We start from the raw sequence: 13,594 nt of genomic DNA on the forward strand, positions 1-13,594 counted from the left end.
CCCGGCGGGGCTGGAGAATGTTCTGGGTCCTTTGCTGATATGTTCTGCAGGTCTGCCTGGGGTCTCAGGTTTCAGTCCCAAGTTGTTTCGTGTTATCTTCTCCTAGGAGGGGCCAGGCCCATCTGTGGCTGAGGCACGTGCCATTAGGCAAGGGTGTTTCTCGAGGATCGAGTGGGTGGTTTCCTGGTCTTTTCCTGGGGTGGGTGGGCCTCCAGGGTTAGTTTGGGAGGGAGGAGCATGTGGGGAGAGGGGAGTCCTCAGACTTGAACGAGCCAGTTGTAAACTGGATTTCCCCCCACCTTCCCTCTGCCCTGACCCTAATGTGGGCTGACCTGCCATGGTTCCAGCCTGATCATGTGCAAGAAATAACAGCAGCAGTGACAAAAATAGGATCGAGTTTGGAAGGCTGAGGTGGAAGGATCGCCGGAGCCCAGCAGGTCGAGGCTGCGGTGGCCGGTCTGGGCGACAGACTGAGACTCCAACTCAAAAAAAAAAAAAAAAGAAGGATCGAGTAAATAGCTCACTGCCCTTTGCTCTGACATGACAATGAGCTGGGACCGAACTAACGAAACATCTGGAAAACGTAAAGTAGGATTGGACCACAATTTCATGATTTAAAGTTGTGAAAGATGGCACTGTTTCTTTGACCATACCCTCTGCAAATCTCTGGGTTCCCTGCAGTGTCTGTGAAGTTAAGACCTTGGCCACGAACCCAACTTCCGGTTGTGGTGTTGTTTCCTCTGGGATCATGTGAGCTACTTTTTCGTGGGCTCCCTCCCACTCCCCAGGAGCATGTCATGAGTGTTTGTGTGAGCACATACATATATAACTTTAGGGGGAGCAGGTGTACTTTGATAATTTCGGTTTACTGTTTTAAAAATCACTGGAACCATCATTCTTCTTAATTGAGACTAATGAATCTGGTGATGGAGAAAGTGCGGGAGATGGGGCGGAGCACCTTCTTCCTTGGTGGAGCATATCGTATGTGCTGCCCTAGGTTACGATTTTGATTATTTGTACACAAGCATTCATAGCGTGTCAAAGCATAGCCTTCCAGGGAAGCAGTGTAGTCCTTAGGGCAAAAACTATTGGAGTTCCTCGCCTTCTTTGAATGTTGAGGTTCCTAATAAGTGTTTGTTGATTGACTTAATAATATGCAATCATCACAAGTAGTACTTTGATAGTTGGTTTTTAAAATACAGTCACACTCAAACTCGGTAAGTGTTTAATTTTTTTTGGAGGACGTGGAAGAGTTGCTCAGTTGGTTGTTTAGCTACCTTCTCTGTGAGGAACATGACACTCTGAAAGTCGGTTCCCCTGAAGTGCAAAAGTTTTGTGAAAAGTTGGGCCCATTCTGGCACATAGTGGGTATTCCATAAATATTTGTTGAGTGAATGAAATCAGAACCATATGAAAAATACGTTGTCATGAAGAGCCCTGATTTCTCTTCAGTGTGTCTCATGTCCTAGCAGCTGACATTTTGTAGGAAGATATATTTTATTTCAAGAGTCCTGCAATCCAGTAAAGTAGCTGGCTCATGGGAATGCGTCTTTGATGGTTAATTCATTCAGCAAATATTTACTGACTCCTATGCCCTGGGCCTGTGCTCAGTCCTGGGGATGTGAGGAGATGAGATCCAAAGTCAGACTGATGCTCTGTCAACAGAGACTTGCTGGATGTCTCAGGCTCTGGCTGTAGAAGAAAGGACAAGACGGCACAGGCTCCCGGCCCACCCCTGGGAGGAGGAGCTACCTGGAACTCTGAGTGCTGCATGATTTTTACTGGTTGCTAATTATATCTAATAATTTTTGTTGATGAAAACTAATTTCCCTAATGACCGATGTATTATTCTGGTGGTTCTTTTATTGTAGCAGAAGATGGCTGTGCCTCCCACGTACATTGATCTTGGCAAATCTGCCCGGGATGTCTTCACCAAGGGCTACGGTGAGCAATGTGGGTGGGGGCCTTTCAGCTTACTGGCTGGGTTGGCATATTTGAGGTTTTACCCATAACAGTTCGGGAGGCCCTGGGTCAGTCAGCTGTTCAGAACTTCCATGTCAGGGAAAAAAGAGCAGCTTTCTCTTTTCTGACCAGGGAAGCAGTTTTGACTGTGCACCCAGCAGGGGCAGGCTCGGGGAACTGTTGGCGTGAGTGGACAGGCTTGGTTTGTTTTCTAAGTGGAAGCTGCTGCAGTGGAGTGAGCCTTCTAAATTTAGCCTGTTCTCAGGCACGTGCCCACCAGGCCCAGTGGCTGTCCTCCCCAGCTGCCGGGCACCTCCTTCTGAGGTCCCACAGGAGCACAGGTGGGGCCCAGGTGGACCCGTGCCTGGCCTGCCTGCTGCTGTTCTGTTGCCACTGGGCTGCATGCACAGGCAGACGGCAGTGGAGATCGGGTGCTCTCAGCCCTTGTGGCCCGAGGGTGCTTCCTTTCACAAAACATTTCGAAATAGCCATGTGCTGCTCTTGAGTTAGTTATTTAACCTATTAACAGTCGTCTTCTTCTTTCTTTAGGATTTGGCTTAATAAAACTTGATTTGAAAACAAAATCTGAGAATGGATTGGTAAGTGGTCCAGCCCATATGGAACATGAGTATTTATTGTAGACAAATGAGTGACTGCCAGGGCCTGGCTGGCAAAGCCTGAAGAAGGGACTTAATTTGATTGTGGCAGTTTGTGATTGTCACATTCATTGCATCCTCCACGTGATGGGCACCCCAGGGGAGCCACACCAGCAGGCCCTCAATTCAGCAGCTGTTAGTACTCACAGTTTTAGTTTTCCTTGTGCTTCTTATTTTAAAATTGACCTGTGTTCAACTACAAAATTATTATTTATTTATATTTTTGTTAGAGATGAGGTCTTGCTATGTTGCCCAGGCTAGTCTTGACCTCCTGGGCTCAAGCAGTCCTCCCACTTAAGCCTTCCAAAGTACTAGGATAGCAGGCATGAGCTACCATGCGTAGTCGTCCACAATTATTTTTTAAAAAAATCTTAGTAGTCCATTTTAGATTGTGTGTGCAGTAATTATGGGAAGGAAGGAAGAAGTTTTGGGTTTGAATTACTGCTTTGTCAGCTTCAGCACAATGCCTTTTTTTTTTTGGAGTTGTAGTTGTAATTGTAATTTCACTCTATTATCCAGGCTGGAGTACAGTGGCACAATCACGGCTCACTGCAGCTGTCACCTCCTGGGCTCAGGATCTTCTGCCTCAGCCTCCCAGGTAGCTGGGACTATAGGCGTGTACCATCACACATGGCTAATTTTTTTTGATTTTGTTGTAGAGACCAAGTCTCACAGTGTTGCCAAAGCTGGTCTTGAACTCCTGGCCTCAAGTGATCCTCCTGCCTTAAACTCCCAAAGTGCTGGTTTACAGGAATGAACCACTGCCCCTGGCCAGTTCAATGCCTTTTCTCTGTACTGTGCTGGAGCTAGGATGGAAAGAGGTGGAGGTTCCTTTCTGTCTAGACTGAAGAGTTACAGGGGAGGAAGGAAGCTGTGTCCTGATGAAGAATTCCCCATAGCTTTCTTTAGGTAGCAGGCTCGTTCACCCCTGTCTGTATTTTAAATATGATTGAGTGATCAAATTAGTGTTTGCCCCACAAGTTCGGGGTCTCCTCTTGCATAAAGGCATATAGAGTCTGTTCAGGGATGGAGTGAAAGCAAGTGAGTGTTGGGGCGGGCTGTGACCCTCTTTCTCTTTTGAAGGAATTCACAAGCTCAGGCTCAGCCAACACTGAGACCACCAAAGTGACAGGCAGTCTGGAGACCAAGTACAGGTGGACTGAGTATGGCCTGACGTTTACGGAGAAATGGAATACTGACAACACACTAGGCACCGAGATTACTGTGGAAGATCAGGTAATGGCTGCCATGAAAAGATATGGATTTGCTAATTTACATCTACAGGCCTGCCTTGTGACTAAACCTGCCGGCAACTTTCTTTTCTGTTCAGCTTGCACGTGGACTGAAGCTGACCTTCGATTCATCCTTCTCACCTAACACTGGGTAAGATGCTCATCTGTTTTCTCCACAAAGGCAGTTTACTATGTTGCAGGTGGTGGAAGCCCTTTGTGAGAGAGGGTTTTGGGGATGCACGGGACATCATGTAAAAGGTGGCCTCCAAGACTTAGAGATTCAAGATCAGCAGGTTTTGATTCAGTCACAGGGGACACATCCGCATCCATCTACTAAAGGGCTGAGCTGTCACGAGCATTCCTTAATTCAGGAATGCTATTTACACAACAAATGTTTTCTGAGTGTCTCTTGTGCTTGGCTTTGTGCCCCTTTGGGGATCTGAGAGTGTCCAGGCCATGGTTGCTACCCACAAGGAGCTTTCTTCCTTTATTTATTTATTTATTTTTGAGTCAGGGTCTCACTCTGTTGCCCAGGCTAGAGTGCAATGGCATCAAACTGCTCACCACAGCCTTGACCTCCCACCTCAGCCTTTTGAGTAGCTGGGACTACAGGTGTGTGCTACCACACCTGGCTAATTCTTTGATTTTTTTTGTAGAGAAAAGGTCTTGTGATGTTGTCCATGCTGGTCTCAAGCTCCTGGGCTTAAGCAGTCCTCCCATCTCAGCTTCCCAAAGTGCTGAGATGATAGGTGTGAACTATCACTCCCGGCCCCAGCTGATTTTTTTGACTTTTTGCAGAGACAAGGTATCGCTTGCTGCCCAGGCTGGTCTTGAACTCCTGGGCTCAAGAAATCCTCTTGCCTTGGCCTTCCCAAGTGCTGGGATTACAGGTATGAGCCACTGTGCCTGGTCTGGAGCTTCCTTTCTAATGGAGGATTTGGACCAGTGTTTAGCAGTGTTTTGTAATAAGAGTCTACATTGTCTGTTAGTGTTCTCCTGGCCTTAGCCACGGGGGCTGCATGATTTCTGGTCCAGCAGTGCTCCATTTCATGTGAGTTAGACTGCTGGTGATGTAAGTGACCAGGGCTGAAGAGCAGTGGCTGACATTTGGAAGCAGGGGCTGACTGATCATTGTTGCCAGCCTTGTTTCTTCAGGCATGGAGTGTTCTTCTCTAGTGTTCTGCTTAGGGACCGAGACCCTGCAGGTTTACCTGCAAGGTGGCTACTGAGGCTGCACTTTCTGCCCCAGGGCTTCTGGCCACAAATAGATTAGGCTTGTTGGTTGTTGACACATCAGTTGGCAGGATAGCGTGTTGGTGTGCTGAAACTTCTGGGTGCTTTTCAAGGTGGCTAGGGGGAATCATTTCCTTGTAGAACACACTCTTGGTTTTTTCTACTCAGAGTGGTGGGTCTCCTAAGCCTGGGGAAAGTTGTTTTGTACACAGCTGATGGGATCAAAGGAATGTATCAATTTCAGTTTTTTAAAATTGTGGTGAAACATACATGTAAAATTTATCATCTTTAAGTGTGTAGTTCAGTGGCATTAATAATTTCATTTTTTGCCATCCCATACTACTTTCTTCTTGTCTGCCTTCCTTTTTTTCCTTCCAAAAAATATTTATTAGAGGGAAGAGCTACTAAGTTCAGATCCTGTGCTGACTGGGCTGACAGGGTTACCCTCTAGAGATAAGTCTTTTTTTTTGAGACAGAATCTCACTCTCTCACCCGGTCTGTGGGTAGGTACTACCATGCCTGGCTGATTAAAAAAAAATTTTTGGTAGAAAAGTTGTCTTGCTATGTTGCCTAGCCTCAAGCGATCCTTCAGCCTCAACCTTGAGATAAAGTCTTTATAGCCTGGTTGTGATGATCTAAAGATCATTGGCCAGGAGTTGATTTGCTCTTGTTCTCTCTGCTATAGTTTCTCCTGCCAGGAATATTGCCTTCTTGCTTGTCCACTTTTCCCCATGCACCCTGCCATGATATCAGGGCAAAGTTATCGATAGGATGAGGGACTGGAGAATGTGCCCACATGCTTGAATTTGCTGCTTGAGACTTTGCCTGCTGCCCAGAGATGGCACACTTTGGAATTTGCAAGAGATTTCCCATTACCTTTGGGAGGTTTTCAGGGGTCTTCCAACCCTGTAGTAATAATATACATAGGTTGCCTAGATGCAGTTTCTCATGCCTGTCAACCAAGCACTTTGGAAGACTGAGGTGGGAGGATTGTCTGAGGCTATTGTTCTGGTCTGTGGTTTAGTTCAGGATCCTAAATTCATTTAGTTGTCTGCCTCTTCTAATCTGGGGCATATTCTCAATCTTTCTTTGTCTTTTATGACCATGACGCTTTTGAGGACAAGTGGCTAATTATTTTGTGGGATATCCTTCAGTTTGGGTGTATCTGATGTTTCTTATGATCTGATGTTTCTTAAATTTAGGGCCAGTCATGTTGGCTCATATCTGTAATTCCAGCACTTTGGGAGGCTGAAGCAAGAGGATTGCTTGGGTCTAGGAATTCCAGATCAGTCTGGGCAATATAGCAAGACCCTGCCTCTACATAAAAAAAAAAAATAAAAGAAAGAAAGAAAGAAAAAATTTGCTGGGTGTGGTGGCAGATGCCTGTAGTCCTAGTTACTCAGGCAGCTGAGGTGGTAGGGTCACTTAAGCCCAGGAGTTTGAGGCTACAGTGAGTTATGATTGTGCCACTGCACTATATCACTATATCCTGATGACAGAGTGAGACTCTGTCTCTAAAAAAAGAAAAAAAAATTAGGTTATGCATTTTTGGCAGCTATAGAAGTGATATTGTGTGGGGCCTTCTCAGTGTATGACAGCAGGAAGAATATGTCACTATCCTTCGTTTTTGGTGATGTTAACTTCTATCACTTGGTTAAAGAGGTATCTGGTGAGTCGCTTCTCTGTAAAGCCACTATTTTTCTCTTTGTAATTAATAAGTATCTTGTGGGTAGAAACTTTTTGAAACTTTGCAGATATTCTATTTCTCATCATACTTTTTCTCACAAATAGTAGCATCCATTGGTGATTCTTGCCTGCAACAATTATGCTTGGCAAATGGTGGCTTTTTATTCCTATCATTCTTTCACTTACTAATTGGAATTCTACTGTAGGGAAGAACCGTCTCTTCCTTATTTATTTATTTATTTAATAATGTATTTAATATTAGTTTGGACTCATGGACATTTGTTTTGTTCTATGGATTATAATTTATTATCATTTATTTTGGTGCTCAGATTGTTCTGGATATGGCCATTGGGACACAAGTCCTGTGTGCTTTTTGACAAACCCTATCTTTTTTTGAGCACATCTTTATTTCTGGTTTCAGATATATCAGGCTCATCTTATACCTGTTCTTTCCCTGGGAAAAGCCATTTCTCCAACGAGTCTTGGTTTCTTATAATTGGAAAAGAGTGTTTAGAAACAGAATTGTGGGTGCTAGGTATATATGCTGCTACTGGGTATTGGAGGGAAGTTTTGTTTGTTTGATTTTTTTGACGTTAAGACCATTTAAAAATTTTTATTTTAATTTTTGAGTTGGAGTCTTACACTGTTGCACAGGCTGGAGTGCAGTGGCATGCTCACAGCCACCACAGCCTCGACCTGCTGGGCTTAGGCGATCCTTTTGCCTCAACTTTCCAAGTAGCTGGAACCACAAGCGTGTGTCACCACGCCCAGCTAATTTTTAAAAATTTTTTATAGAGATGAGGGTCTTGCCAAGTTGCCCAGGCTGGCCTCGAACCCATGAACTCAGGCAGTCCTCTTGCCTTGGCCTCCCAAAGTGCTGGGATAACAGGCGTGAGCCACCATGCTGGGCTTAAAACCATTTTGAATATATTTGGAAAGATCAGCTGCTCAAGATGGTGGTGGCGGTGACCTTCTGCCAGCTACTGGGCTGGAGCAGTGTGGTGGCATGGAGCCTATCAGAGGCTGCCAGGTAATTCATGGTATAGGTGTCGCTGACTGGGGAGAAGGTCGCGCACACCGGCCAGGTTTATGATGATAAAACTATAGGAGAATTCAGTCGTCAGAAAGAGGTGAACGAGAACTTTGCCATTGACCTGATAGCCGAGCAGCTCGTGAGCCAGGTGGGGAGCCAGGTGATTACCGGGAGATTGCCCTCGGCCACCTGAAAGTGTACATCAACTTGGACAAAGAAACCAAGACTGGGATGTGTGGCTACTGTGGGCTCCAGTTCAGACAGCACCACCACTAGCACGAGTGCCTGTGACTTGTGGCCTATGTGTGGGGAGGAGGAGTGTGTGGTGACCCTGGCTCTGGAAAGGGTGTCCTGGTGTTCCTCGTGCTGAATAAAGGGTGTTGCAGTCATGATAAAAGAAAAGCTGCGTGTGTGTGTGTGTGTGTGTGTGTGTGTGTGTGTGTGTGTGTGTGTGTGTATGTTTTAGTATACTAAATAGGTGAACATAAAGAGTGATAACAATGTTATTAGAGAATTTGGCTGATTAGTTCTAGAAATACATGGTCAGCATTTTTCCCACTAAGCAGAGAATATGCGTTTTTTAAAAATACCAAACAAAAGTATATTAAATGGAAATGTTTTATGCATAAGAACTTAATGACAGAAACCCAACAGGTCATATTTTATGAATGCTATAAATCAGCAGTCCCCAACCTTTTTGGCATCAGGGATCAGTTTTGTGGAAGTGAAGGAATGTTTTGGTGGTTCTGGGTGGAGATTAGAAATGAAAGCTGATTTTCCAAAGTGACTGAGGGATATGGCCTGGGAAAACACCAGGCTCCTGCAAGGGGCTGGGTATAATAGACCACATTTGGGTGAGGCTGCAGACCTCTTAGAGACCAGCATCCATACTGAGTGTCTACCCAGATAAAGCCTGTTTGTGAACCACAAATCAGAGTCATGTCTCTCTCGAATTTGTCAAATTAGCACTGTTTAAATAGCTTAAAAATAAATCCCGATAATATCTGAAAGCGGAAAGGTTTTCTGCAGACGTGGTATGCTGTTTTAGAGAGACCTGGAGAGAAGCCGAGCCACTCCCAGCACTGCCCCTTCTCTTGGGGATCTTGGGCTCTGGCCAGAATCCAGTGGACAGTGGACGGAGGTGTTGCGTGAACTGGTGCAGCTGGCGCGTGCCCTGTGCCACCAGCATCAGACCTTTGGTCAGCAGCAGCTTTGTGTGTGTGTGTGTGTGTGTGTGTGTGTGTGTGTGTGTGTGTGTGTGTGTGTACACACATATACATACATTTGATTTTCTTCTCTTTCTAAATGCCAGTCTCTAAATAGCCATTTCATCATCAGTCACCCCACCCAGCTTGGTGCCAGTTGCATACTTGACCAAAACCCAGGTTCCTTCCCCCAAAGAGCAGGCAGATGAAAACAGGTTTATTTTGAATTTTTCTTTTTTTTGAGTTGGAGTCTCACTCTGTCACTCAGACTGGAGTGCAGTGGCCGCTCCTGGCCACCGCAGCCTCGACCTACTGGGCTCCGGAGATCCTTCCGCCTCAGCCTTCCAAGTAGCTGGAACTACAGGCGCGCGCTACCACGCCTGGCTAATTTTTTGACTTAATGTAGAGATGAGGTCTCACCAAGTTGCCCAGGCGGGTCTCGAATCCGCGGGCTCAGGCAATCCACTCACTTCAGCCTCCCAAAGCGCTGGGATTACAGGCTGAGCCACTGAGCCTGGCTGAATTTTTCTTATTGAGAGATAATTTGTTGGGTTATTACTTCTTTCCTTCAAAACTTACCAAAATATACAGAGCAACTTGAACAAAGTCGAGGTTCTGAAGCACAGGTTTCATTGTCACTTGTTCCGTGGTGAGCAAGTCTATGCAAACCTACTACCAAAGGCCAAGAGGCCAAAGAAAGAGGCTGGCAAATCCAGTTTCTCTGAAAGAAATTTTGAATAGGGTCTTACAAACAGAAATGATGTCTCCAGCAACTGAGAGATGATGGATCCCTGTCCCTGTTCTCCAGAAAGTATACTTTATACAACAAGCTCTTTTTTTTTCCCCCGGTAAAATTGTGTACCTGGTCACATCCCAGACCCTCTTGTGAAACTCATTACCACTGGGGAAGTTAGATATGTATTTTTAATGAGGGTTACTTATGCTGTGGGCACACATTTGTCATCATGATGATTTCACTTCAAGATAGAGTCACTCTTACCACCCAACAGGCTGTTTTCCTGTGTCTCTTGGGAAGGGTGTTGGCTTTATTTTCAACTGTGACATCTAAGATTCTTGTCTAATTGAGAGCTTGGAATGTTTGGCCTTTTTTTTTTTTTTTTTAATGGAAACTCTCAAACACACAAAAATATGTAGAAAAGTATATTTAAGTCTCATCCTGCTCCCATCACCTAACTGTACTAATTACCAACCCATGGCAGTCATGTTTTATTCATATAAGCTGTAAATAAAATTCTTCACCCCATATTATTGTTCATATTACTATTATTATTATTTTGAGTTGGAGTCTCACTGTCGCCCAGACTGGAGTGCAGTGGCACGCTCACAGCCACCGCAGCCTCAGCCTGCTGGGCTCAGGTGATCCTTCCGCCTTAGCCTTCCAAGTAGCTGGAACTACAGGCATGTGCCACCATGCCTGGCTAATGTTTTGATTTATTGTAGAGATGAGGTCTCACCAAGTTGCCCAGGCTGGTCTCTAACCTGTGGGCTCAGGTAATCCTCTTACCTTGGCCTCCCAAAGTGCTGGAATTATAGGCGTGAGCCACCGTGCCCGACCACCCCATATTATTTTAAGTAAATAAAAGATAGCATAGCACATCATTTCATCTGTAAATATTTTAGTATGCATCTTTAAATGGTAAGATTCCATTTTTTTTTTTTTTTTTGAGTTGGAGTCTCTCTCTGTCGCCCAGACTGGTGTGCAGTGGCTGCTCCCAGCCACCGCAGCCTTGACCTGCTGGGCTCCGGCGATCCTTCCGTCTCAGCCTTCCAAGTAGCCAGAATTACAGGCATGCACTACCATGCCCGGCTGATTTTTTTGATTTATTGTAGAGATGAGGTCTCGCTGCCCAGGCAGGTCTTGAACCCGCGGGCTCAGGCAATCCACTCACCTCAGCCTCCCAAACGCGCGGGATTACAGGCTGAGCCACCGAACCCGGCTAAGATTCCTGTTTAAAGAAGCATAATCATAGTAGTATTATCACATTGAAAAAAGTAGTCACTTTTTAATATTGTCAAGTCCCTCTTCTGTTCATATTTATATGATTGTTTCATGAATTTTTTTTTCTTTTTTTGAGTTGGAGTCTCACTCAGTCACCCAGACTGGAGTGCAGTGGCTACTCCCGGCCACTGCAGCCTCGACCTGTTGGGCTCCGGCGATCCTTCCGCCTCAGCCTTCCAAGTAGCTGGAACTACAGGCCCGCGCTACCATGCCCGGCTAATTTTTTGATTTATTGTAGAGATGAGGTCTCGCCAAGTTGCCCAGGTGGGTTTTGAACCTGCAGGCCAGGCAATTCACTCACCTCGGCCTCCCAAGGCATGGGATTACAGGTTGAGCCACTGAGCCCGGCATGAATTTTTTTTAATAAAAAAAGTCCATGTAACATTAGAAAAATGGATTCATATGGCTCCTAAATCTCTTAATTTTCAGATTCTGCTTCTCTCTTTTTTCCACTCTTGCCACTTGCTTGTTGGGGCTAGATCATTTGTTCTATAGAGTTCCATGTACGCTGTATTTTACTGTTTGTATTTCCATCATATCATTTCAGTTGTTCCTCTGTCTCCCATTTTCTGTAAATTGATAAGTCTAGAAAGTTCATCACATGTAGTTCCATTATGGAGTGAGAGCTAAAATATAGATGTTGCTGAATACTTCCGGTGGGAGATACAGGGAAACCTACTTTTCTCTTTGTATGATGTTAGTGACATTCATGACCCAGTAACTCATTAAGCATGGATTACAAAATGGTGATCATTCCACTTTTATGAATTTTTCTTTATTTAGTAGCTGGAATATTTCATTAAAGAGAAATTTTCATCAACATTTGGTTACTTTGAGGTGTAGTTAGGATAGGAAATGTGGAATAAATGTGTGATTCCTTTTTTATTTATTTGAGTCAGGGTCTTACTCTGTTTCCTGGGCTGGAGTGCAGTGGCACAGTCATGGCTTACTGCAGTCTCAATCTCCTGGACTCAAATGATCCTTTTGCCTGCCTCCTGAGTAGCTGGCACTGCAGAAATATGCCACCACACCTGGCTAATTTAAAATTTTTTTTTGTAGAGGCAAGGTCTCTATATTGCCTAGGTTGGTCTTGAACTCCTGGGCTCAAGTGATCTTTCCTCTTCAACCTCCAAAGTCTTGGGATTACAGGCATGAGCCATCATACCTGACCTGATTATTATCTTTATTTACCATTTTCAGATTAACAAGTTGATTTTTTTAGTCTCTAAAGGTGACAAGTGTGCAATCTGAGTTTCATTATAGTTCAGAGATTAAACATATTGGTATGTTTCAGTCTGTTGTTGGTATTATTCTTACTGATACTCACACTGCCACATCTTTGAAGCCCTTGGGAACCTCTTCAGGTTAGCTCTTAAGTCCTTTTGCCTCAACCCCGGTAATCCTGGATAGCTTTGATAGCTGCTGCGGGCTCACCTTGTACATTTCCTGTCTGAGACCTACAGTGGGCCATTTCTTCAAGGAGCACTGGTTCCTTTTGGGAGGGGCTGGAATTTAGAACCCACAGTCTAGGTGCTGGGGATGAGGTGTTAATCTCAGTGTGAATAAAGCTAGGAGTGGGCAGGACGATGTAACCCTTGGGGCTTTGAGCAGATCTTGTTCCTTCTGTGGTCTTTGCTGGGAATGCAACTTGCTGGGAGAGGTATCCATTTTGTAATTGAATGACAGAAACAATCAGGTGAGCATAGTCTATGTTTTATTTGATAGATGTGATCTTGTTCTCCAGTGTTTACTTTTGGTAGAAGCCACCATAATAACATGTTTGCAAGTGACACTAATGACTGCCCTCCCTGAGGGATGCAGGGTCTTGAGGCACATGCAGTGGACTCGCTGAACTGGTTATAGACTCCAATCTGGGAGCATCAGACTGGACCCGGGGTGCTGTCTAGCTGATCAGGACTTCATGACCCTCATGACTGCAGAGTTCCAGGTTCCATATCTGTGCCCAGTTCTCTGGAATATGCACTCACTGGGGTCTCATGAATATGGAATTGAAAGCCATCTTACTATTTTATTCACTTAGAAGGGACTTAGTCTTTGTTTCTTTACTTGCTATGTGAGTCACAAAGTAAGTTGATGAGCATCTTCATAAAAGCTGCTGTTTAAGGCAGCTGCCTTCAGGATAGATACATCTTTTCCAGATGTTAACAGAAATGCATTTGTCTCATAACAGATGATGACCCTCATGTAGCCCTGCTGTATTAAGCATACGGAGAGGATAGTAGAAGAAAATTACTTAGTACTTACTTTCCAGGCTTTTCCTATCTCTCTTGCTACTTTTTTTTTTTTTTTTGATTTGGAGTCTTACTCGGTTGCCTAGGCTGGCGAGCAGTGGCAGGCTCACGGCCACCCCAGTGCCGACCTGCCGACCTGCCCACCTGCTGGGCTCTGGCCACCCTTCCTTCTCAGACTTCCAAGTAGCCAGAACTGCAGGTGCGCGCTACCATGCCTGGCTGAATTTTTTTTTTTAATTGTAGAGACAAGGTCTTGCCAAGTTGCCCAGGCTGGTCTTGAACCTGCGGGCTCAGGCAATCCACTTGCCTTGGCCT

The 13,594-nt window shown here is 45.0% G+C and overlaps 1 protein-coding gene and 1 pseudogene across 2 annotated transcripts in view; both read left to right on the plus strand.

Moving 5' to 3' along the window:
- The first annotated feature begins 1,859 nt into the window (after positions 1 to 1,859).
- VDAC1 (voltage dependent anion channel 1) overlaps positions 1,860 to 13,594 on the plus strand; it is a 20,734-nt gene continuing 8,999 nt past the window's right edge. Inside the window, exons 1-4 of one of the 2 annotated variants that reach the window (XM_008065876.2) lie at positions 1,860 to 1,944; positions 2,512 to 2,561; positions 3,702 to 3,854; positions 3,949 to 4,001. In XM_008065876.2, the coding sequence (XP_008064067.1) occupies positions 1,878 to 1,944; positions 2,512 to 2,561; positions 3,702 to 3,854; positions 3,949 to 4,001 (323 nt within the window). In that variant the 5' untranslated portion in view covers positions 1,860 to 1,877. Of the gene's footprint in view, positions 1,949 to 2,511; positions 2,562 to 3,701; positions 3,855 to 3,948; positions 4,002 to 13,594 lie in introns of both variants that reach the window. The other variant, XM_021716440.1, reaches the window with a different exon arrangement.
- Positions 7,723 to 8,078, plus strand: LOC110596351 (annotated as a pseudogene).

Source organism: Carlito syrichta, unplaced genomic scaffold, assembly GCF_000164805.1.
Source record: "Carlito syrichta isolate Samal-C Ts95f unplaced genomic scaffold, Tarsius_syrichta-2.0.1 Scaffold308816, whole genome shotgun sequence".
Lineage (NCBI taxonomy): Eukaryota > Metazoa > Chordata > Mammalia > Primates > Tarsiidae > Carlito > Carlito syrichta.